This window comes from Sus scrofa, chromosome 7 (assembly GCF_054392235.1).
Source record: "Sus scrofa isolate SSC_HxYL_T2T_F1_AM1 chromosome 7, Sscrofa_HxYL_maternal_Yorkshire_Landrace_v2.0, whole genome shotgun sequence".
In the NCBI taxonomy this organism is placed as follows: domain Eukaryota; kingdom Metazoa; phylum Chordata; class Mammalia; order Artiodactyla; family Suidae; genus Sus; species Sus scrofa.
The window spans coordinates 12,301,209-12,326,649 of record NC_139389.1 but is presented as its reverse complement, the minus strand read 5'-3'; the positions used below and the strand labels follow the sequence as shown (position 1 = coordinate 12,326,649).

General features: G+C 50.2%; 1 protein-coding gene across 6 annotated transcripts in view; it reads right to left on the bottom strand.

Annotated features, from left to right (window-relative positions):
* Nucleotides 1-25,441, bottom strand: part of GMPR (guanosine monophosphate reductase) — a 40,057-nt gene that overhangs the window by 2,656 nt on the left and 11,960 nt on the right. For 2 of the 6 annotated variants that reach the window (XM_001929120.8, XM_013977450.3), the window contains exons 4-8: nucleotides 25,122-25,295; nucleotides 15,661-15,742; nucleotides 11,469-11,575; nucleotides 4,154-4,196; nucleotides 1,143-1,302 (exon numbers count right to left, since the gene is read on the bottom strand). In XM_001929120.8, coding sequence (XP_001929155.3) covers nucleotides 1,143-1,302; nucleotides 4,154-4,196; nucleotides 11,469-11,575; nucleotides 15,661-15,742; nucleotides 25,122-25,295 — 566 coding nt within the window. Of the gene's footprint in view, nucleotides 1-1,142; nucleotides 1,303-4,153; nucleotides 4,197-11,468; nucleotides 11,766-13,708; nucleotides 13,766-14,009; nucleotides 15,743-17,844; nucleotides 17,993-22,437; nucleotides 25,296-25,441 lie in introns of those variants that run through there. The other 4 variants (XR_014809648.1, XR_014809645.1, XR_014809646.1 and 1 more) reach the window with 4 other exon arrangements.

Sequence of the window (25,441 nt, the reverse complement as noted above, 5' to 3'; positions counted from 1 at the left end):
CACTGTACAACCGCCCCCATCAGTCACCACGCGGGAGGCAGAGGGCCAGCTGAAGCCGCGTCAGAGGGTGTCTGTCCCTCTTGTTCCGTCGGAAGGTTCCAGGACGAAGGTATTAACAAAGTCCTGTCCTCTCCCATCTTGTCTTCCCCACACTCTGTCTTTATTAAGTTCCCCCCCCACCAAAGAGGGAAAAAAAGACTGGAGTCAGCCTACCAGCACCAAGGAAGAGAAGGGTGGCCGGCGGGGGGACCCCACTCCTGCCGGAAAATGTCAGGGAAGTTGAGATTTTCACCTCCAGCCTGGTCCCAACCTTACACAATGCACCTGAATCCTACGTCCTCCTGATAGGCTTTTGGGTGTGGAGTAAGCAGTAGGAAAGAGTGGGGCCTGAGTTTCCGTCCCAGTGCCTTTCTGTCCCAGAAAGGCCATCAGCCCCCTCGCCGTGGACATCCTGAGGATGCAGGACCGGCCTCCTGGCGCTGCTTGTCATCAGCACCAGCGCTGATGGCCAACTCTGCGGAGCAGGGAGAGGCCGGGGATGAAAATCTGTCACGACTGTCTTAAAACACGTGCCGACATTTCCAGTGGAAGTGAAACTGATGAGCGGCCACGAGTATCCCTTCAGCAGTGACATAATTAAATGCTGCCTGTGTCAACTGTCAGAGCCCAGAGGCAGCTGAGAGCCCTGGGGGAGCTACCGCAGGTGACACCCGACAGCACTCTTCCAGAAAGGCCTGGCCTCACGTGCACGTCCTGACCACACCTTCAACCCAGCTCTTCCAGCCTGAATCAGCTCAGCTCCACCCCTGGCTCGTTCAGCGATGCTCCTGCCCTCCCCGGGGAAGGCTGGAGGGTCCCTTCCAGGGCTGGTGGAACAGGAGGCAGCCCCTCTCACACACACCCCCCGTTCCAACTCACCCCCAGACCGTTCCAGGACCACAAACACAAACACTGCAAAGGCTAGTTGGAGAAAAATTATGGCTATCTTGAGAGAGGCAAGATGGTTTCTAGCTCCTTCCAAACAGACTCACATGCACTGAGACCTAGTTCCTTCCCATTTCTGTAAGAAGCCAGGGGAATGGACCTCATCAGTGACAGCTGCCCCTCCCCCAACTCCTCACCCCCCGCCCCCGTGCCCCTACCTGTACTCGGCGACCCCTCCTGAGTGTTTCTTCATCGCGGTCTCTGAGCTCATCCCGTAGAAGAGCTTGAGCTTCTGCCCGTTCCTCTCGATCACCTCTCCGGCGCACTCCGTGTGGCCTGAAAACATCCCTCCCAGCATGACAAAATCGGCTCCGGCTCCTGTGCCCCGACAGTGGGGACAAAAGGAAGCAGCAGAGAAAAGAGCTCAGAGGACACTGGCTGTGGAAAGATGTGAGTACAGCTGAGTCACCCTCCCTCCTCCTGGCAACAGTCAGAAGAAAGCCCAACCTCCCCACTTTGGGAAAAAATGAAGAGCGGACGGGCCCTGGATGCTCCAAGCCATGAAATCAGCCTGCTGATGGTGAGTGGTTAACACACTGGGAAAAAAAAAAAAAAAATCCTTGGTGGTTACTGATGATTCCTGACTACCTTCCAGAAGTCTACCTCTTCTAAGATCAGAACAACATTAAGCACTGGGTAGCACCTCAGCACTTGCCCGATCTCACACTTGACGCCGCTGCCATGTCATCGGGCATCTGGTCTACCTGAAGCTCAGCGCTCTCACTCTGTACAGATCATGAAAGGACCTCAGGACAGATAGAACCTGCTAGAGACTGGGCACGAAGAGAAACCTGTATGTTTATGTGCATGTGTGCGTGTCTTTATGCACGCTTGTGTATATATGCACATCGTGTATGCACACATACAAGTGTGTGTATGCACATATCCTGTGAAACTACCCGCACCTCTGTGGTGATAAACACTTGACTTCCAGAATAAATAATACGCCTATTATCCCTGCATGGCATGAAACTTCCAGGACAGGTCCAGAGGGGCCTGGGGTATGGATGCTGCCTTTGTAGGTTATGTTGGATCAGGACCAGGAACAGTTGGAAGAGCCAGGCTGGCTCACTGCTATGTCCTCCGCATATATCACAGCACATGGCAGACGTGGTGAACTAGCTGTCAGGAAAGCAAAGGTGTATGTGGAAGCAATAGAAATAGCCACTGCTCCCCATCCTGTTCATGGATAACAGGCCGAGGCCCCCCATGGACTAGGAGGTTAACAACAAAACTGCTGCATCATCTCCTAAGCCCTGTTGAGGGGTTACACTCAAAATAGGATGTCAGGATACAGACATATTAAGTTATCAGGACAAGGACAAGGAAGAGCTAACACAGGAGCCCCTGAAACACGGCCTTGACCGCGTCCACCTGTTCACTTCACTATTTACAAGCGGACTCTGGGGTGTGCACTAGGCATTACAGAAAGGCAGGCTCTGCGGGGCTGGCCCCTGGGCCTGGCAAGCAGGCAGGCGAGGCAGAAGAGGAACCCTCTACCTGGCAGCCAGCTCTGCAGACTCTTCCCTGCAGGGTCCCGCATCCACCGGCAGGCTCCTTGGGCTCCCCGCCATGATTATAATGGGGTAGGGGACAACGAGTGTCCTGCCAGGCCTCCTGATGACCACACCCCCGGGAGCCGATGTTAACAGCAGGAACACGGAGCTCAGATCCGTTCAAACAATACTTTGAAGTGGCTTCTAATTATTTTCCTTTCTGAATACTCTCATGTCCTCTCCTAACCAGCATGTGCCCTGACCCAGGCCCTCTCCCTCCAGAGCAGTGGCTGCACTTCCTGGAAGGGAGCAGAGGCGGTAAAGCCGCCAGAGCACCAGTCCAGAGGCCGCCCTGGGCAGAGTACCAGGTGTGCTCTAAGAAGGGAGCCCGGAGCGAATCCCATCAGTATTAGGTACACGCAGCTTAAACAGCAACAGCAGAAATGTCCTTGCCTGATGATCCTCAGAATAAGGAGCAGGGAACATAGTGCTGCAGCAAGAGTCTGGCATAGTCCCTGCTGTGCCCCTGACTGGGGGACCCCTAGCCTTGTCACTTGCCTCTTAGGGCCTCAGTCTCCAGGCCATTCTCTGGGGTTGCTACAAATCCCAGCTGCTAAGAACACTGCCCCATGTTTCCTTTTGTCATTATCAGTGTTCTAGAAATAGCAATTTAAAAAATGAACTGAGGAGTTCCCGTTGTGGCGCAGTGGTTAACGAATCCGACTAGAAACCATGAGGTTGCGGGTTTGATCCCTGGCCTTGCTCAGCGGGTTAAGGATCCGGTGTTGCCATGAGCTGTGGTGTAGGTTGCAGATGCGGCTCGGATCTCGCGTTGCTGTGGGTCGGGCGTAGGCCGGCGGCTACAGCTCCGATTAGACCCCTAGCCTGGGAACCTCCATATGCCGCGGAAAGCAGCCCTAGAAAAGGCAAAAAATAAAAATAAATTTAAAAATTAAAAAGAAAAAAAAAACCTGATGTCCAGGCCTAAGAGGAACTCCAACAGCGATACAGCAGTCACTGAACACAGGTGAGGGAAGAGCCCCTGGTGTCCAGGGACTGCTAAGGCAAAAAGTTTCCCTCCACCAAAAAAATAAACCAACCACAAAGCTGGCCCGGGGGGGGTCGGGAGGGTGGGCCAGAGGTGTTTCATCGGAGTTCCCAGGCTGTGCAGCTGCTCTGAGTGCTGACCCAGCTGCCTGCGCTTGGCGAAGGCTCACTGGCAAGCAGAGGGCACCCGGGGCTGAGATGCTGGACCTCCCAGGGCTTCCCCAAGAAAACACCTGGCTGGAGCCAAATGGTCCAGCCCCAGGGATTGCAGCCAGACGCTGCTGCCCCCTAGTGGGAAATGTGCTCCTCAGCACCTGGTGAGAAACTGGCCTGTCCCTCCTGAAGTTTCCGGGCATCAGATCTGAAACACACCTCTTCCACATGAAGCCTGAGCCTTCTCAACCTTGACTCCTGGGCCAGGACTTCACCCACACCTGCCTGCAGGATGCTACCCCCTCCATCGATCCCTCGCCCCCCCAGCCTGCTCTGCCACCAGCCAGAACTCAAATGATACCAGGATTGGGGCCAGCTGGGGCTGAAATCCAAGGAGAGGAAACTCAGGATGGGCCCTGAACTTCCCCACGCACCCGCCTCAGGGAGCTCCCTCCCCCCCTGCAGTCCCTTACCAAAGGCTTTGGCGACATCTCCTGGACACGTACAGCCTCCGTCCTTCAAAGAGAAAAGAGCAAAGAGGACTCAGCAGAAGCTCGGCCAGGCTGTCTCCCTCCCCACGGTGACTCTGAGATATCTGCTGGCCCCCTGCCCACCCCCCCAGCACACACCCTCAGAGCCCAGGCTCTGCCCTCAGCCCGGCACCATCCATTCCCCAGCCCCCTCAGTCCTGTTTCAGGGGTTCACCACCGCCTGCTCTCCCCCAGGATGCCCGGAGAGCTGAGCGGGCAGGGCCGGGACTGGACCCCACCCTCCACCAGCCCCTGCACACCATGTCATACCATCCAACAGTCACCTCTGCCCACTGCCTCGTGCCAAGTGAGATTTATTTAGCACAGGAGCCCAAGTATTTCATGAGCCAGAAAGGGCACTGAATTCCCTCCTATTTCCCAGTCCCTCCACCTGTTGGCTACTAACCTTCCTACAAGGTACCAGTTTCCATGAGTCCAACACGTGTTCCTGACACCCATTTGACCCACTCAGAGCGCCCCTGGGCTCTGGTTCAGTGTCTGCCAGGATGGCCTGTCACCCTGGACTGCCGGGCACCGTTGGGCCATAAGGGTTATGTTTCAACCCCGGGGACCCAGTATGAGGCCACCAGGATACAAACCCAGTGTGTTTCCTCACTACCACGAGAGGCACACGATGACCAGGCTGCTACTGGCAACAGGGCCTGAGGTCTCAGGGGGAAAAGGCCAGCGAGGGTGGCCTGGGGTGGCAGGCCACCCAACACAGAGAGACAAAAAACTGAAGCATCGGGATGCCGGGTCAGCACATGGGGCTGGCACCACGGGACAGAGCCCAGGGCAGGTCTCAGAGGCAAGAGCCCATCCCCAGGAAAAGACACAGGAGACCCATTGTCATGACAGCAGGAAGGTACATGCTCCCCGAGAGCTGGAGGGTGTCTCGGTGGACCTGAGACAAACCCCTTTACAAACAGCATCTCCAGCTGAGCATGGGGGTCTCTGTGATTCAGTCCTTTTCTGATTTGCTTTGGGCCGGTCCCTCCAGAACCTAGACCTCAAATACTGCTTCACTGCTGCTTTGCAGTTCTGACCAAAAGCAAGGTGTGACGGCTCAAGCTTTTGCTTGTATGAGTATGTATTGACTGCAATCGTCTCCTCCATCAGGTGCCTTATTCATGGTGACTTCTTTGACCTCGGGGGGGGGGGCGTGGGGTCAGGAGGAATGGTCATTTCACAGGCAGTCCCTCCATATAAGGTACTGGCCAGAGCCCTTCAGGGAAGACGGTCCTGGCTCCAGCTCCTAGGATCCTGCTGGTGCTTCAAAGCTCCAGGAATGTACTTTGCCTTCCAAAGCTGCGACCCCTCCAATGCCCTTCCCTCGATCCGCCAATTATTTGTAAAGTGCTTTGTCCCTTTATCAAAACCAGTTCTCCACAATAGAGGTTCAAACTTAAAACCTTGAAAGAGGAGTTCCCGACGTGGCGCAGTGGTTAACGAATCCGACTAGGAACCATGAGGTTGCGGGTTCGGTCCCTGCCCTTGCTCAGTGGGTTAACGATCCGGCATTGCCGTGAGCTGTGGTGTAGGTTGCAGACGCGGCTCGGATCCCGCGTTGCTGTGGCTCTGGTGTAGGCCAGTGGCTACAGCTCCGATTGGACCCCTAGCCTGGGAATCTCCATATGCCGCGGGAGCGGCCCAAGAAATAGCAAAAAAAAAACAAAAAAAAAAAACCTTGAAAGAGTAAATAAACGCATGCTCCTGATAAAACAGTCCCTTTTAGACAATCTGACGTTTAGAAAAGGTGCAGTGCATGCACACATACATACACGCACACACACACACACACACACACACTCACACACACTCCGTAAGTCTTTGGCCCACTCACTTGTGGATGAGTAGCCTGTGACTGCAAAGGTCCCACCACTGAGCTCAGCCATGGGGTCTGACTCAGAATGCCTTTGCTTTTGTGACTCCACCCCCCACCCCCCAGCAAATGCGCTCTGCTCTTTCCTGGATGGGCCAAGATCTCCAGAGTTCATAAGAATTCGCGGATGTGCTGCAGAGAAGAAACCACACATGGGGCCCTGCCTGCTCGCTCTGCTGGGGGAGGAGCTATGAAACAGACAATGCAGGGCAGAGAACCTGGACTGCAGCTTAACCCAGTGCAACCCAACATCACGTAACGCTTCAGGACCAAGGAGTCTGCTCCCGACTACCATTTACAGGTCATTTCCAATGATGAGTCCAGGCATCCTTTCATGCTCTCAGGAGGCAGAGCAGTAGGGGGAAACCTTGGCAATCTGAGACACACAGTTACTTTCACACGTGAACAAACATGCATGGCTGCAGGGAGTTTAAAAAACAAACAAACAAACAAAAAAAACCAATGCTCCTTGAAGCAGACACATGCACCTGTATGTTCACTGCAGCACTATTCACAATAGCCAAGACAGGGAACAACCCACATGTCCATCGACAGATGAATGGGTTAAGAAGATGTGGTATAAATACACAATGGCAGACTACTCAGCCATAAAAACGAACAAAATAGTGCCATTTGCAGCAACATGGATAGAACTAGAGACTCTCATACTAAGTGAAGTAAGTCAGAAAGACAAATATATGATATCACTTATATCTGGAAGCTAATATACGGCACAAATGAACCTTTCCACAGAACAGAAACTCATGGACTTGGAGAAAAGACTTGTGGTTGCCAAGGGGGAGGCAGAGGGAGTGGAATGGACTGGGAATCTGGGGATAACAGATGCAAACGGTTGCCTTTGGAATGGATAGGCAATGAGATTCTTCCGTATAGCACTGGGAACTATGTCTAGTCACGTATGATGAAACATGATGGAGAAGGATAATGTGAGAGAAAGAATGCATACATGTATGCGTGACTTGGAGTTCCCGTCGTGGCTCAGTGGTTAGCAAATCTGACTAGGAACCATGAAGTTGTGGGTTTGATCCCAGGCCTTGCTCAGGGGGTTAGAGATCTGGCATTGCCACGAGCTGTGGTGTAGGTCGCAGATACGGCTTGGGTCCCAAGTTGCTGTAGCTGTGGTGTAGGCTGGCAGCTACAGCTCTGATTAGACCCCTAGCCTGGGAACCTCCACATGCCTCAGGTGTGGCCCTAGGAAAGACTAAAATAAAATAAAATAAAATAAAATAAAATAAAATAAAATAAAACAAACAAGTGTAGGAGTGACTGAGTCACTTTGCTGTACAATAGAAAATTGACAAAACACTGTAAACCAGTTATAATGGAAAAAATAAAAATCATTTAAAAACAAAACAAAAAAAAGTGAATATTCTAAGGATCACTAGTTTTGTTTTCTAGGAGTGTTACGGTATTTTAGCAGAAAAGGCATCACATGACATGAGTGGAGATTCGATCTGTGAATTGTCAGCAGCACTTTATCCTAGAAATACTTGCCCGTCCCTAAAAGAAGGGTCGGTCAATCATGCAGGCAGTGGACAGAGAACCCAAATCAAGCACCAACTATGAACCATGGACTGTCACAAACTTCATTTTTCTATTCAAACACCGCAAGAACCTGAGGCTGACATTGTGTAGGTGAGGAAAAACCGAGAGGGAGGCTCAGAAAGGTCGCATGACTTTCCCAAGGTCACACAGCTATAATAATGATAGAACAAGATTAGACCCATCAGCTCCAAAAATGTCTAAAACCTACACACCAAAACACGAGCAGTGGCTATCTTAAAATGACAGTTCCATAAAAGCAAAAATGAACAAATGGGACTTCATCAAATTTATGCACAGCAAAGGAAACCATAAACAAAATGAAAAGACAACGTACGGAACCAGACAAAGTATGTGCAAATGATGCGACCAACAAGGGCGTAATTTTGAAAATACACGAACAGCTCATTCGACTCAGTAACACAAAAGAAACCCAACCAAAAACTGAGCAGAAGACCTAAAGAGCCATTTCTCCAACGAGGGCATACAGATGGCCACAGACACAGGCGAGGATGCTCGTCATCGCTCATTATCAGAAAAATGCAAATCAAAACCATAGTGAGGTACCACCCCAAGCCAGTCAGAATGGCCATCATTAAAAAGCCTACAAGTAACAAATGCTGGAGAAGGCATGGAGAAAAGGGAACCCTCCTACACTGTCAGTGCAAATGTAAACTGGGGCAGCTGCTATGAAGAACAGTATGGAGGTTCCTCAAAAAACTAAAAATAGAGTTGCCATATGAACCAGCAATCCCACTCCTGGGCCTGGGCATATACCCAAAGAAAACTGTAATTCGAAAAGACACATGCACCCCTATGTTCACAGCCTATTCACAAAATAGCCAAGACATGGAAACAACCTAAATGTCCACTGACAAATGAATGGATAAAGAAGATGTGGTACACATATGCTATGGAATACTACTCAGCCATAAAAAAGAATGAAATAATGCCATTTGCAGCAACATGGATGGACCTAGAGATGATCATACTAAGTGAAGGTAAGTCAGAAAGACAAATACCATATGATATTGCTTATATATGGAATCTAAAATATGACACAAATGAACTTATCTACAAAAGAAAAACAAACTCACAGACAGAGAGAACAAAATTGTGGTTGCCAAGAGGGAAGGGGCGTGGAGGAGGCATGGATTGGGAGTTTGAGATTATCAGATGCAAACTCTTATATACAGAACAGATAAACAAGTCCCTACTGTACAGCACAGGGAACTACATTCAATATCCTGTGATAACCCATCATGGAAAAGAGTATGGAAAAGTACATATATGCATAACTGAATCACTTTGCTGTACAGCAGAAATTAACACACTGCAAATCAACTACACTTTTTTAATAAGTGTTTTAAAAGCCATGGTATTTCTAGTAATCTTTATTTCCTTTATATTTCTAACTTTTTCTAGGCTAAACCTACTGGTTGGGGGAATTTTTCAAGCCTCAAAAAAATTTCTTTGCATGACTTTTGCTTAGGCCTTTGCAAATAATGGTCTAACTGTTCCTCAACTACTACATTAAAATCAACCAAATTAGAGGAAATGTGCTGATCCATCCTTCTTTCTGTGCAGAGGGTCAGGGAGTGGGTGTAGACAAGGAGGGTTTGGGGATTCCTCTGAATCAGCTCCACCTCTATCATTCCCTCCTCAAACTCAATAAGCAGGCTCTCATGCACTGATTAAAATGTTGGCTTTGAAAAAGAAAGTATGTGTGTGTGTGCATGTGTGTTTGTGTGAGAGAGAGAGAGACTGGGTCACTTTGCTGTACAGCAGAAAATTGATAGAACACTGTAAACCAACTATAATAGAAAAAACAAAAATCATTATTAAAAAAAAAGGTTGGCCTTGAGTAGAGACAACAGTGACCCCGGCCAAACTCTTCATAGAACATTTTTTAGGTCCTGTGAAGCACTGCCAAGTCCGAGCCATTTTTTGTATCAGTGGGCAGTGGACTCATCTGTTTGTTTAAATCCCTTCCCTTCCTCCAGGTTCACCAGGTCCTGACTCTGGAGGACATGCGTGGGGACCCTGTGGGCAAAGGACGAGTTATCAGCACAAGTTAAGCTGAGGTCCCCCCATGCAACGTGGTGGCAAAGGCGCTGAGCAGGGGTCCTGAGCCAACCCTGCACACTTGGCAACTTCAGCGAGCCCTTCGCCCTCGCAGTTTACACATTTTCTCAAGGGCAGGAGTGGAACATTGGAGATGAGCAGACCTCGGGTTGGGTGCAGGCTCTGCCCTCTATCAGCAATGCGATGCAGAAAATGCTACTTAAGGTCTCAAAATGTCTGTCTCCTCATGGGGTGTGGGGGTTAATTTCACGTGTCAACTTGACTGGACCACAGCAACTAGATATCTGGTCAAACACTGTTCTGGGGGTTTCTGTGAAGATGTCTGGGGATGAGATTAACACATGAATCAGGAGACTGAGTAAAGCAGACTGCCCTCCCTATGGTAGGTGGGCCTCATCTAATCAGTTGAAGGTCTGAACGGATCCAAAACACTGAGCCTTCCTGACTGCCTGCTTTTGAACTGGGACACTGGGTATTGACTCCAACTGAAACACTGGCTCTCCCTGGCCTGTGGGCCTTCACAGGCAGACGGAACCACACCATCAGTTCTCCTAGTCGCCAACTGACCCTGCAGATCTTGAGACATCTCAGCCCCATCACTGCACAAACCAATTTCTTCTATTAAATCGAGAGCTGCACACCCACATATACATGGTATGGGTTCTGTTTCTCAGGGAACCCTGATACACCTGTCCAATTACAGTAACAGCTACCCCTACTTAGATTGTTCCAAGGACTAGAGATTATGTGTGTACCGTGCCCAGAAGATGCTCAATATATGACAGAGATTGCTTCCTCTAAAGCTGTTTCCACCTTTAGAATTCTCTCCTTTGTGTCATGTTCCCAGCAGATGACAAGACAAAATGAACGGGTCACACCTTCATCTTCGCCTCCCCAGGGGTATCCTGGATTTCTCGGCCCTCTGCCTCTCAGAAGCCCACATGGGCCACAATAAAGAGAAATCTGGTTCGAGTCCAGCCTCTCAAGTGTAGCTGATGCTCCGTGCTATGACTTCCCTCCAAATTTCAGGGGCACAGCCATGTCACTTCAGCAACAGAAGTGTAAATGAGACAGCTGGAAGAAAACGGGACAAAGTGGCAGGAGCCAAAGAGGTGATGGTTTTCCAGTGGGTTTGACTCTTGCTAAGTGGGAGATACCAGCTTGTTAATCCCATTAGACAATGGGGCGGGGGTAGAGCGGGAGGGAAGAGCTGCTTTGAACCCCAAGACGTTTGGTGGTTAGAAGGAATAAGCTGAACTCAAGGGTGCGGAAGCTGTTTAAGCCTACGAGCCTCCCTGGGTCTGCTGAGTTATGGTGCCACAAGGAACTCCCGGAAGCTTGAGAGGCCTAGAACAGAGCCTTCCCGGAGGCTTCGTGGCCCGCTGATGCCTTGATCTTGGACTTCGGGCCTCCAGAACTAAGACAGCCTGGTTTGAGTCCCCCAGTCCGGGGTGCTTTGTTACACAGCCCAGCAGGGTGACTGGTGGCCCTCTCCTTTCTTCCAAGCTCCCCACAAATGTACGTCCTGCCACCCACCACCTCCGGCGGTGGTTATTAACTAGACTTATTACTACTATGCTGCCTCTCTCACCACAAAGTAAGTAAGGAGCAGGGCCCATCCCTCTGCTGAATGTCACCGCTGGGACCATGCTGCCTGGCTCACCCCTCAAGCCCACAGGATGCCAACAAGGCTCCCAGACCCCTCCCCAGCCCTGCTCCGACACTCACGGAGATAATGTGCCCCTTCAGGCCATGGGCCGAGTCCGCGCACTCGATCACGGCGCTCAGCTGGGGGTAGCCCACCCCGGTCTTGGTGCGGGTAGTACACACGGAACCTGGATGAAGGAGGGGGGTGGGGGGGGGCGAAGAGAGATGGTTATAAACCAGCAGAGCACAACACAGACTCCAACATGAAAGTTCCCGTCAGGACTCAGCAGGTTAAGAACCCAGCCCTCGGTATCCATGAGGACGTGGGTTCGGTCCCTGGCCTCGCTCAGTGGGTTAAGGATCCAGCGTTGCCGTGAGCTGTGGTGTAGGTCGCAGATGCAGCTTGGATCCCGCGTTGCTGTGGTTGTGGTGTAGACCTACAGCTGCAGCTCCGATTCAACCCCTAGCCTGGGAACCTCCACATGCCCCGAGTATGGCAATTAAAAAAAAAAAAAAAGCCTCCAGCACTGCCACACAGCCCAGCCCCAACTTACTGGGGCTACACTTTCCATGGTGGAGGGAGGGGCGTGGTAGGGCTGCCCCGCAGCTCAATGGAGGTGGTTGTCACCGCCACCGTCTGGCCACACGTCCCCTCAGGGCCTCACCACCATTCTCTGCGGATGTCCAGGACATTCCACTCTACACCTGTCCCTCTCACTCTCCCCTACGATGTCAGCTCCCACTAACTGACTGTGTTTAAAACGTCATCTTTCCCACCTTCCTTCACTTTCCACATGACCACAGGGAACCTCAGCTTCTTCCCGTGACCTTGCGCTCTCTTGACCTTCAACTTCAGTCACACTGCTAACTTCTCTCAGCCTCAGTGCCACACTTCCAAGGTGGAAATCAAAGCCTTTGCCTCGCAGGGCTGCGGGGGACTCAACGGCTGCAGGATGAAAACCGTGCAGGCTGCCATGAGGGCCCGAGTCAAGGGCACCAGCACTCCGGGCACCCCTGCAGCCACCCTGACCTGGCCCTGGCCTTCTGTTCCTCACGCACTTGAGGTCATCTCTCCCCCACCCCTGGTACCCCCCATCCAGCCTGGACTCTCAGGTCGGCTTCCACTGCAGGACTCACACCAGCCACCTAGAGGCCTTGACCCCCGCAACCTCTGCCCTCCCCATGGTCAACGCCGGGCCTGGCTGCCCATCTGCAGGGGATTAGCCCAGCCAAGTCATACCAAGAGCACCAGCATCTCCAGCCGGTCCCCATGCTCAAACCCCGCCGCCACCCCCCCAGCAGGTGAGCGCCAGCCCCAGCATCACCTGGATCAAGCTCCTCCCCCCATCTCCTCCCACCCCTGCTCCCCGCACTCCAGCCACACGGACCTCTCGCTCCTCCCTTAGGGATCCTCTATACACGATGCTGTCTCTGCCCACGCGCGCCCCCCTCTGAACCAACCCCCTGGTCTGGCCCTTTCTCATCTTTCAGGCTTCATCTTAAATGTCATGGCCTCAGGGAAGGTGTTCATCCCCACACTTGCTTCCAGAGGAGTATTTGAATAATTATTTGTGCAGGAACCCAGGATCTGCTTGCTGGAGAGAAAGCTCCACGGATGTTCACAGCTGTTGATGTGGCGCTAAGAACAGAGCCTTGCGCATAATAAAGGTGCTGGAAAGAGTGGCCGTGAACGCCAGAATGAATGAGTCATCCACGGCCCTGTCTCCACTGCTTCACCACCACCACTCATGCAGCCCCGCCTGGATGTCTGGTGGTGCCCGCCCATGGGGCGCCCTGTGGCGGTACAAAAGCCTGGGTGAGCTCTCACTGCCACCTGCCCCGTGCCTCCTCTCCTGTTCCCCACCACCGCCAGGGGTCTCCCAGCTTCCCGAAAACCTCTCCCAGGGGTCCTTAGGGACAGGATAGGAGAACCATGGCTACACCCCCAGACCTGGCTCCAGCAGGGAAACCCGGACTGGAGAGCCACCTTCTCCTGCATCTGGCTGCAGGGTGGGACCAGCTCCTTATGCCACTCACTACCCTGGGGCCAACGACCCTTCCTCTCCACCAAGGCACCCCTGCTGTAGATGGGCACTGCACGAGGCACAACTGGAGTTTCATGACCTCTGATTCTGGTCCAGAATGCCTTCCTCCTTTCCCACTCAACCACCAGATCCTGCGGAGAGCAGGGACGCCGGCTGCTGGGCCCTGGAGCTCAGCACAAGGGAGGGACAAGGTGTGGGAGTGGTCTTGACTAACCCCCAGGTTGAAAGGAGAAACCGGGTCCCTACTTCCTCCAGGCCCAGGAGAGAGGGATCAAATTTTTTTTTTTTTTCGGCTTTTTAGGGCCGCACCTGCAGCATATGGAGCTTCCCAGGCTAGGGGTCAAATCGGAGCTGTAGCCGCTGGCCTACACCACAGCCACAGCAACACGGGATCCAAGCTGCGTCCTACACGGCAGCTCACGGCAACGCCAGATCCTTAACCCACTGAGCAAGGCCAAGGATTGAACCGAGTCCTTATGGATACTAGTCAGGTTCGTTACTACTGAGCCACAACGGGAACTCTTTCTTTTTGGGGGGTGGGGGGGGGTGGCGTTTTTAATGGCTTTTCCCCAGTTGCCAGGAGTTGTTCTGTAAGAACCTTTTTTTTCGGCTGTCATTTAGATATACAATACCCAGTGTTTCTATGCTAAAGAATTCGTGAAATGTAAGCATCCTCTCCCATCAATTTGCAGAAGTGGCTCCAATACATTAGGCTCAAAGAAAGCCTCTTACTCCCTTGCAGCACCTCTGCTCCAAAGAGACAGCCTGGGAGGCGCGCAGCGACAGTGGGAGCACAATACATCTTTGGAGTAAGAGACGGTGTGTACAAAGAGGATGTACGTGAAGAAAACAGGTGCAGCTGGAGGCTCGAGGCTCCATCAAGAACAGCCAAGGGCCACGAAGACTGCTTCCGTACCTTACGTCAAGCACAGCTCACACCCAGCACCACAGCAACTGGGAGACAATACTTATTTGATGAAACAGGTGACTGGTGCATGCTCTGCTTTAGGGGAAAAAAAGTCTTCCTGGTCTATTATCAGCCTATTTGGCTCCACCACAAGCCTGGTCATCACCGCCCATCCTAAGTGGGGAGTGAGCTCTGTAAGCAAGAACTGGGCTTCATCCTCGTTGACTTTTCCTTAACAACGGACACTCAGTAAAGACCACAGCTGTCTTTCCTCTTGCTCAAAAGGTTACAAAGTGGCTTAGATGAATGGCAACATAAGAAGCCCCATCCCAAAGCTCCTGGTGTGTTCAAAGCTCAGAGGTTTTCACGAGCCTACAGGGCACTTCTTCCCCAGGTGTCTCTTAGTGTCCATTCTAGGCCCTCAAGGCTGACAGCCAAGGCCAGGTCACAACACAGCGATGCCCTCTGCCGCCTGGCAGCATCTGCCCACACTCTCTTCTTGTTCTGGTTTATGGTTGGCCTCCTTCTTGGGAGTGTCTTCTGAGTGGTCAATCTTTGCTGGTTTTTATTCCCAACTGAAAATGTCTTTCTTTCCTCCGCTCCAATTTTTGTGTTGGGTTAATAACAGATGTGCAAGGAAGGCTTTTAAAGCGTGGCAATGAAGAAATTAAAACTATGGAAGCTCATGCTCCTGTCTGGCCAAAGGGGACAGCCCACACCAACTGGCCCAAAGAGAGCCACCCAGGACGGGGTAGGAAGGTTCCACCTCGTTCCTCCCCTCAAAATGCCAGTGATGGTCCTGGGAGACAAGGCCTGGGAAGATGCAACAAAATCAGAGATGCATGTGTGTCGGGTGAGGAGTCTAAGGCGCTAACTGTCTAGGCCATGGGTCAAGTTCAAACGTGGCCTCAGTCTATGTGCCATGATTAGGGTCCCTCGAACATTCACAGAAACTTGAGTCATTCACGTCCATCATCTGTGCCCAGATTCTTCACCCCGGACCTTCCTCCTCAAGGTGAATGGGATCATTCAAGAAATCTCATTCTTTTCTTCTAGGTTAATATTCTGAAACCGAAACCTCACCTTCGAACCACATTCAAGCTCATTCAGAACTTCCCCAGAGGCATCAAAGGAGCTCCATGATGTTTCTAAGCAGGAGCCTCTTTTGACCAGAAGCCCAAGGACACTTTTCCAAAAGAAACGTGCTTTAAACTCGTGGATGGATCATGTGCAGGTTCCTTTCTGAGCATCTCCAGTCGCCAAGCCCCAGACCCCAACGATCCCCCCACAGACCCTCTGCTGAGCTCCCATCACATCTTACCTGGTCCGACTCCCACTTTGATTATATCTGCTCCAGAAAGAATAAGCTCTTCCACCATCTCTCCCGTCACCACATTCCCTGCCTGGGACAGAAAGAAGACAGTTGGTGATCATGAACTGCTCTTGGTGGGACAAAAATGAGTGATGGAGGAACTCCACACCAAACACAAGGATGAGTATGTTCTGAAGCCACTGGGCAGCTGGAGGACAACAGGGGGAAAAAATGGGAGAACCCCACAGACCAATCCCCGAATCAATTTCAAGTCTGAAACTGGTGAGCTAGAGTATTCTACAGGTTTTCCTTCTTTTCTATTAACAAGAGCACAGAACCGTATGATTTTAGAACTTCAGGACACCTTAGACCATCTAGGTCAGGGCTTGGACATTTCAGTGATGGACAAAACAAAATCTTACAGAGAACCTGAATACATAAAATAAGCCATGAAACACTCAGCAGATTAAAATCATTATTGTTCATAATGTGTAAACCTCCTGAAACTTCTGTGAAACTCCAGGAACCCAAGATTAGGGAACTACTGGTCAGCTCACAGTTGGGAAAATACACTGGTATCCTACCCTAGGGTCAGTGGTTCCCACTGAGCTATGACAGGGCAGACAAACCCTTAGGGACCAACAGCCCTAGCAGGTACTTTGTTATCAGAACGTGAAGCTGTGGTCCTAAGAATAAACACATAAGCCACGAAGTGGCAGAATCTAAAACCCAAAAGGATGCATCTGCTTTAAAAATCATACAGGGTCTTTCACTGCAGGAATCTGGGAACACAAAACAGCCCTTTTCATTACCACTTGGTGCCCTGCGGATTCTTCAGCGGGTACAGAGGATACTTGGCAAGATGCCTGTCTGCATTTTCACAACTGTGCAAAGTCTTATCTGGGGAAATGTATCCCCTAGCTCATGCCACTGATTTTCTGGCATTGAAGCCCCACGTGTCTTTTTGCTGAATTGATTCCCAGAGGGAATTTCTCTTTTTCCACCCAAAGCGGTTTTTCACTTTGTAGAAAAGGATCTTGGAAAAGGGTGATGAGGAGGGCTCAAAGCTACTTTAATCCCAACAGCATCTGACAATGGAAAATGATAGAAGGCCCAGAAAAAGGACAGGAACATATGAGAATATAGTATCTGACAAAGGTGGCATTACATGTCACTGAGGAAAGGACCAATATTTCAATAGACAGAGCTGGGGAAAGGGATATTTTGGAACCAGATACAGATTGTCACTCAAACTTTTCACCAAGATAAGCTTCAGATGGACTAAAGAGTTCAACTAAAAGTTGTCTCCTTCTAGATGTAGAAGAAACCTTTGAATATTTGTAATAAGCGCAAAAGTGGGAAAAAAAGTCATAAAAATAGATCTACATGAAAACAACAAACCTTTGTACATACAAACACACACATTCATCATCAACAAAACTAATAAGCAACCGGGGTGGACAAAAGTATCTGCAAATGACAAAGAGTTTCTAACATCACCAGAGCTTTTCCAAGTTTATAAGAAAAAGGCTAACACCTCATAAAGTAACTGCCGAAGGACATGAACTAATGAAAGAAATAAAAAGGGCCCCGAAAACACAGGAAAAGTATTCAACATTGCCAGTCATCAAATTTAAATGCAGATGCCAGTGTGGCACCACTTTTCACTTAACACATCATCAATGATTACAAAGACTACACACTGGGAGTTCCATCGGCTCAGCGGTAACGAGCCCAACTAGTATCCATAGAGATGAGGGTTCGATCCCTGGCCTGACTCAGTGGGTTAAGGATCTGGCATTGCCGTGAGCTGTGGTGTACGTCGCAGACGAGACTCAGATCTGGTGTTGCTATGGCTGTGGTGTAGGCCAGCAGCTACAGTTCCGATTCGATCCCTAGCCTGGGAACCTCCATATGCCGTGGGTGTGGCCCTGAAAAGACAAAAAAAAAAAAAAATCTATGGCCCATCCATGTGCTGTTTCGAGATTAGTTTGACTCCAAGGGAAAATGCTTCGCACTTTCAGGACACTGTGAGGGAAAGAGAAAGAAAAGGTAAACCAAAAATAAGCACGTGTGTAGATGAAAACAGATACCAAAATTCTGACAAATTATGTCTGGGTGAAGGAGTATTCTGACTTTTATTAACAATTCTTGCTTACAAATCTCCAGATTTCACGGGAGAAACAGCATTACTTTTTTTTTTTTTTTTTTTTTTTATAGGGCCACACTTGTGGCATACGGAGTTCCCAGGTTAGGGGCTGAATCAGAGCTACAGCCACCGGCCTACACGCACAGCCACAGCAAAGAGGGATCCAAGCCCAGCCTGAGACCTACACCACAGCTCACAGCAACGCCGGGTTCCTTAAGCCACTGAGCAAGACCACGGATCGCATCCTCATGGATCCTAGTTAACCTTAACCACTGAGCCACAAAGGGAACTCCCTGCATTACTTTTATAATTAAATGTGAGAGCTTCTGCCTTTCTTTTTTTTTAAAGCGCAGGATCAGCATGAACTTTGCACCTGAAAAAGAACTTAGTAGGAACCCAAGAAACAAGATGCCCTCATTCTTCCTCCCTGGTTGACTGAAAAATTCAAAATAAATTTTTAAAATGAAATTAATTAAAAAATTGAGTAGTTAAAAATTTTAAAAAGAAGCTACTATAAGTTCCCTACAGGGTTTCATTTTCATTGTGGATTTCCCCTCAATCCGCTGCAGCCTACAAACCAAATTTTTGTTGTTGTTGTTGTTTTTTGCTTTTCTAGGGCCACACTTGCAGCACATGGACGTTCCCAGGCTAGGAGTTGAATCAGAGCTGCAGCTGCCAGCCTACACCACAGCCACAGCAATGCAGGATCCGAGCCTTGTCTGTGACCTACACCACAGCTCAAGGCAATGCCAGATCCTTAACCCACTAAGCCAGGCCAGTGATTGAACCCACAATCTCATGGATACTAGCTGGGTTCTTAACCCACTGAGCCAGGCCACTGATTGAACCCACATTCTCATGGGTACTAGCTGGGTTCTTAACCCACTGAGCCACAACAGGCATTCCCATTTTATTTAAAAAGGGCCCACTTTACACCAAATAAGTTAATTCAAATCAGCTCAAGATATACAGCGGAAATCAGTACAACACTGTAAATCAACTTTCCTTCAATAAAACATTTAAAAAGGTGAAAGGAAAAAAAACATCAGGTCAGGATGGACATACCAGGTACAATCATGTGAGGTCACAGTAAGTCTAAAAGTCTGGAGGAAGCTGGTGGTATTTTGAGAGCCCAGAAGCTCCCCCAGGTGTCCTGGGTCCCCTGAGCGTCCTGCAGGGCTCCTGAACCAGAGAGGGAGGAGCATGGAAAAACCCAGAATGATTACGAAAAATGAAGACTGTACAGCAAGAATGCAGATGACTGGGAGAGAAGACGGGAAATTTCCACTTGTAGAACAAAAAGCTGTCTGTCCACATTTGAAACCAAGAAGGGCAAAGAGGAAAAGACAAATTCAGAAATGCAGAGTTCCCGTCGTGGCTCAGTGGTTAACGAATCCGACTAGGAACCAACCATGAGGTTGCGGGTTTGATCCCTGGCCTCGCTCAATGGGTTAAAGATCCGGCATTGCCATGAGCTGTGGTATAGGTCGCAGAAGCGGCTTGGACCCCACATTGCTGTGGCTGTGGTGTAGGCTGGCAGCTGTAGCTCCGATTAGACCCCTAGCCTGGGGACCTCCATATGCCTCGGTGTGGCCCTAGAAAACACAAAAGACAAAAAAAAAGAAAGAAAGAAATGTGGGTGACAGAGACCAGGGGAGTGTGGTTGGGGAAAGCCCACCCACAGCCTAGGAGGCCGGCAGCTCGGGGTGGGATGGAGGTGGGGGCAGTTGGCCGGGGGCGATTAGTGAGCCCGCCGCTTATCTTGGCCCGAAGCAGTTCCTGTGGGGAGCAGATACCAGAGGCTCCGATCACTGACCTCATGTGACAGCATGTCAGCTCCATCATGACCGGATGGCCACAGAACACAAGCTACGGACCATCTGGTGGGCACCAGAGCAGGCAGGGGGAGATCTGAGCTAGGCACCCCCCTGCTCCTCACGTCAAGGACAGGTGTGAAGGCCCAGGAAAAAAGACGTAAAAAGAGACAAAACACACGTCAAGTACTTCAGTACCATTTAAAAAAGTCTTCTGGGCAAGAACCAAAACCCCAAACCAAAACCCAAGTGGCTCGCACTCCTCCAGCTTTCCCTGTGGCAAAAGAAGTTCACAAAGCCCTGGGGTTCAAAGAGGGTCCTGCCACTCGCCGTGTAATTTCAAGAGAATCGCTTCAACTCTGAGTCTCCATTTCTCCTCTATAACGCGGGGCTCATAGACCCACTCGTCATTGTCACCAGAAGGCTTACAAACTTCACCAGGAATCCCTGCTGTGGCACAGCAGGTTAAGAATCTGACTGCAGGAGTTCCTGTCGTGGCTCAGCGGTTCATGAATCCAACTAGTATCTGTGAGGACCCAGGTTTGATCCCTGGCCTCACTTGGTGAGTTAAGGATCTGGCATGGTCGTGAGCTGTGGTGTAGGTTGCAGGTGCAGCTTGGATCCCGCGTTTCTGTAGCTGTGGGGTAGGCCAGCAGCTTCCGCTCTGATTTGACCTCTAGTCTGGGAACTTCCATATATGCCGTGGGTGTGGCCCTAAAAAAAAAATCTCTGAGTGCAACCGTCCAGGTCACTGTGGAGGCTCGGGTTCAACTGGTGACCTATGCCACTATGGCTGTGGTGCAGGTCGCAGAGGCAGCTCAGAGCTGTGTTGCAGTGGCTCTGATTAAGTCAGCAGCTGCAGCTCCGAGTCAACCTAGAGCCTAGGAACTGCCTGAGGCCGCAGGTGTGGCTATAAAAAGAAACAAGTAAAAGAGAAGTGGCTTGTCCATGCAATGCCTTTTCCCACAGGACCTGGAAGAGACCCAAGAATACAGCAATCCCTTTCTTTCCTGAAAGCCACCAGGCAAAGGCCCAGAGGACTGGTCCTCTCTGCTAACACCCAGCATCTTTATAGGACCCTTTTCTGCCAATGACATTTTCTAAAAATCCCTGCTCCCCCCACCGCTCCCACCCCCATGGCAGTACTTATCTTAGGTGAACGGCAAGAAAAAAGGGAGTCCTCCATAAATTCACGAGGTGCCGGGCGCAAGAGGCCACAAGGGCTCACCCCCAACCTGCCAGGCTCTGCCAACAACACTTCTGAGCACGCCTTCCGTTCACCGCATTGTAGCAGCAGGATAACATGCAGACTCGTACCCTATACCTTTCTGTTCCCAACGCTGGACAAATGCACCCCCACAACACCTCCAAAAGTCATACGATGAATTGTATTTCTAAAATACCGGAGGTTTTGGAATGAATGACAGACCTCAAGGTCAGTGCAAAGAACGGCTGAGAAAAGAACATCTACCTCGCCAAAGCCTCCCAAGCTTTGCTGGGGAAGCCACCGCAAACAAGAACTCATTGCCTGGGCCAGCCCGCAGGCGCTGCAGAGCCACTTGCTGTGGCTGGCTGCCCAGGAGCCATGGGAACTCTGGGACAATCTCCCTCCCACCCCATCGCAGCAATACACAGCCCCTGCCCTGGCCACACTGGCCACAACGCCCTTTCCTTGTCCTGCCAGCCCCCTCCTTCCTGCACCACCTGTCTCCCCTGCTCTTCTCCCTGGGGCTGGAACATGGGTCCCCAGGCTCCAGAGCAGGCAGCTGGCTCAGCCCTGGGAAGGGGCAGCCCTGAGCTAAAACTCACAGCCAAACGTGAGACGCGTGAGATGGGAGCTCTGGGGTTCCAGTGGATTTCTGCTATTCCTAGCCTTATTTTTTAAAGCGGGACGTGTTTTTCCTCTACTTAAAACAAAAATGAATACCGCCCCCCATCCCACCCCCTCTTCTCCATCAGTCTCCACCTCTGACCCAGTTCTCAGAGCACTGCCCGCAGTGGTACCCACCCTCAACAAAGCATCAGCCCATCCGAACTATTTTTATCCTCGATATCCTTTCCACAGGCCACAAGAAAGAGATTCAGAAGGGAGGTGACCTCCCCAAGGTGCTCCCCCTCATACAGCCACACCGACCTCAGGAACGCTCCGCAGAGTACTGATGGTACGACCAGCAGCAAAGTGCAACAAGAAGTCGAGGGCAACAGAGGTGTCTGGGAAACAGGATTAAGATTCGTTCCAGACACAGTGCATCCCCATTTAGCTTCCACGATATAATGCGGGTGCGTCGCAACGCACTATGGAACCAAAGAAGACTCGAAAGATGTACCGTAGGACGGCCATTTATAGAAGGTTCAAAAATGAGCAAAATTCAACGTGTTGTTGAGAAAGGCATCTGTAGAAGACAAAACCAAAGACATGCAGGGAAGGAAAGGACCACCAGCCAGCATGGGGCTTTTGTCTAAGGTGGGAGCAAGGGCTTCTGAGTGCAGGTACGCCAAAGGGCTGCTTCTTTTAGGACTAATTATTAAGCATCCATGTTCTGTGCACTTGTCTGTGTATATGTCATATTTCACAACTAAAAATGTGAATTATTAAAGGCAAAGGAGTTTCTGTCATGGCTCAGTGGTTAATGAATCCGACTAGGAACTATGAGGTTGCGGGTTCGATCCCTGGCCTTGCTCAGGGGGTTAAGGATCTGGCGTTGCCGTGAGCTGTGGTGGAGGTTGCAGACACGGCTGGGATCCCGCGTTGCTGTGGCTCTGGCGTAGGCTGGTGGCTACAGCTCTGATCAGACCCCTAGCCTGGGAACCTCCATGTGCCGCAGGAGCAGCCCGAGAAAAGGCAAAAAGACCAAAAAAATAAATAAATAAAGTGGAGCCATTAAATGCATACTTTGATTCCTAACCCTTACTAAATTAGTAACTGACTCCTCTACCCTCAAATGCCAACAGATATAAAACATTTATTGCCCCCGGTATCTCCAGAGCCATCAAAACACTGGCGGCGACCTGGAAAGACCTGGAACCACCTAAATCCCAGAAGAAATGTCAACCGCAACCTCTGCCTTATCTCGTCCTCACCAGAAGGAATCGACAAAGGACTCCTTGCCCTGCTCAAAAATGTATCCTGCTCTTCCCACCATCTCAGTCATCACCACCCAGGACTGATGCTCAATACCAAACGCTTGCAGGGCTACTGTGTCCCAGCCAGGGGCAGGGGACTTGTGCCCTCCTGGGGGGACAGCTTTCTCTTTGCTCAGCTTCCAGATGATCAGGAGCAGAAAAGCCAGCTGGGGCCTCATAACTAGGTACCCAGGCATCATCAGGACATGACAAAGAGGACCTCATCACCCTCCAGCACAGCCTGAAGAAGGCCAGCCGCCCCACCTCTGAACGGGGGAGCAGGAGGGAGTTCCTGCCGTGGCTCAGCGGTAATAAACACGACTAGTATCCGAGGACGTGGTTTGATTCCTGCCCTCACTCAGCGGGTTAAGGATCCAGCGTTGCTGTGAGCTGTGGTGTAGGTCACAGGCACGGCTTGAACCTGGCTGTTGCTGTGGCTGTGGTGTAGACCAGCAACTGCGGCTCTGATTTGACCCCTAGCCTGGGAACTTTCATACATTATGGGTGCAGTCCTAAAAAGACAAAAAAAAAAGATTCAAAGCTTAGGATTCACCATCTGTGGGAAACTTGGGACAACAGTTTCTGCTCTTTTCAGAGATGTAGAGAAGGAACAAATATAACCCCACAGAAACGAGAAACGTGGTAGGTACTCAATAAATGGGTGTTCCCATTATCAGAAACACGACGATTAAAAGCACTGTTGGGCAGCAGAAAATGGATCTGTTTCCCACCCAACTTCTGACATGGCACAACTGCTTGACTGCGACATTCCTTGATGCTTGCTTCTCATGAGACTGGAAAGCATAAAAACACTTATCTTAAAAAAAAAAAAAAATCCCTAGGGGAGTTCCCACTGTGGCGCAGTGGGTTAATGACCCAGCTTGTCTCTGTCTAGGCACGGGTTCAATTCCCCAGCCCAGACCAGCAGGTTAAGGATCAGGCGTTGCTGCGGTTGTGGCCTAGGTCACAGCTCCGGCTGGGATTCAATCCCTGGCCCAGGAACTTCCAAACGCTGCAGGTGCAGCCATAAAAAAAATTTTAAAAATCCTTGGAAAACCTTAACACAAGATTTTAACCCGGTCAATAGCAATACTAATTCCTATCTCCCAACCTCCATACAATGACGAAATGTTAGGAGAAATTAAAAATTTCTAAGAGGAGAGTTAAGTAAACGATCTAGTGGCCAATCAGTCATTACCATGCTAATTAAGACCAGTAAACACACACAATACAGATTTTCCAAAAGCCCAAATTTAACCCTGAGCTTCTAGCTCATTTTTCTGTAAATCCATGTTTCCAAGCAGTAATAGATATATATTCTAACTAATGAAGGTGTTAAAAATTAGAAAAAAAAAAAAAAAACCCAAAAGGTAGGAAAAGGGAAAAATAAAGATTCTAGTTAAAACAATACACCAACTGATTTCCAGGTAACAGTTGACTACTATGAAGTGTTCCTACTACGGATTTCAACTCTTTCAGCAGCGTTTTCCACCGGCCAGGAGAGTGAGGCAGAGATGACACACATACGTTAAATTAAAAGCTACATTTAGCTTTTTTCAGCGTTGTTTACTTTTCTGTTTTGGGGGGCGGTTCTTTTTTAGGGCTGCACTCGAGGCATGTGGAAGTTCCCAGGCTAGGGGATGAATCGGAGCCACACTTGCCGGCCCAGATCACAGCCACGGCAACTCGTGATCCAAGCCTCGCCTGAGACTTAGACCACAGCTCACAGCATTGCCGTATCTCCGACTCACGTAACGAGGCCAGGGATCAAACCTGCATCGTCATGGACACTAGTCAGATGCGTTTCCACTGCACCACAACGGGAAATATGTTTCTATTTTTAAAAATATACTCTTTGTTACGGAGTGACATAGACCTTGATTTAAACGTCTCACATGATGGAGTTCCCATCATGGCTCAGCAGTTAACGAGCCTGACGAGTGTCCATAAGGACTCGGGTTCGATCCCTGGCCTCACTCAGTGGGTTAAGGATCCAGCGTTACCGTGAGCTGTGGTGTAGGCCAGCAGCTACAGTTCCGATTGGATCCTTAGCCTGGGAACCTACCTATGCTGCAGGTACGGCCCTGAAAAAACAAAAAAGATTTTAAAAAATTGAAAAAAAAATAAAGGTCTCGCATGGTTGAGGAAACATCTGATACGTAGCAGAAATGATGTGTCGATCAGATTTTGTCTTTCTGCAGGGCCGAGCCAGGGTTTAGATGCCCATAGCTGCTGCCTGTCCTCTTCCTGCCAATTCTCAACTAGTCTTCTGCTACGAAAGCACCAAAAGCTCTGGGAGGACACAGCACACACCCCCCAGCCCCCCACCCCATGGCAAAACTCTTCTCTGCTTCCCCATCAGGGGAGGGTCCCACCAAACCTACCATGATGGTGTGTTCCGGAAATTTGGCACGGACAAGCTTCACGAATTCCACAAAATGCTCCGAGTACCCATTGGCCACATCCAGGCAAATAAACTTAACCTGCGGCACAGCTTCCAGGATGCTGCTCATCTTTTCCAGATCATTCTTCCCACTGCCGGAACTCACGGCAACATGCTGTACCAAATAATCCAGGAGACAAAAGATACAAACAGTAAGTAGCATCCAGAAGTCAGGCCTTGGTTCCATCCACTCACCTGCTATGGGGACAGTAGAGTGACCCCCTGAGGTGCACCCTGATCAAATACACACACAGCAGACCA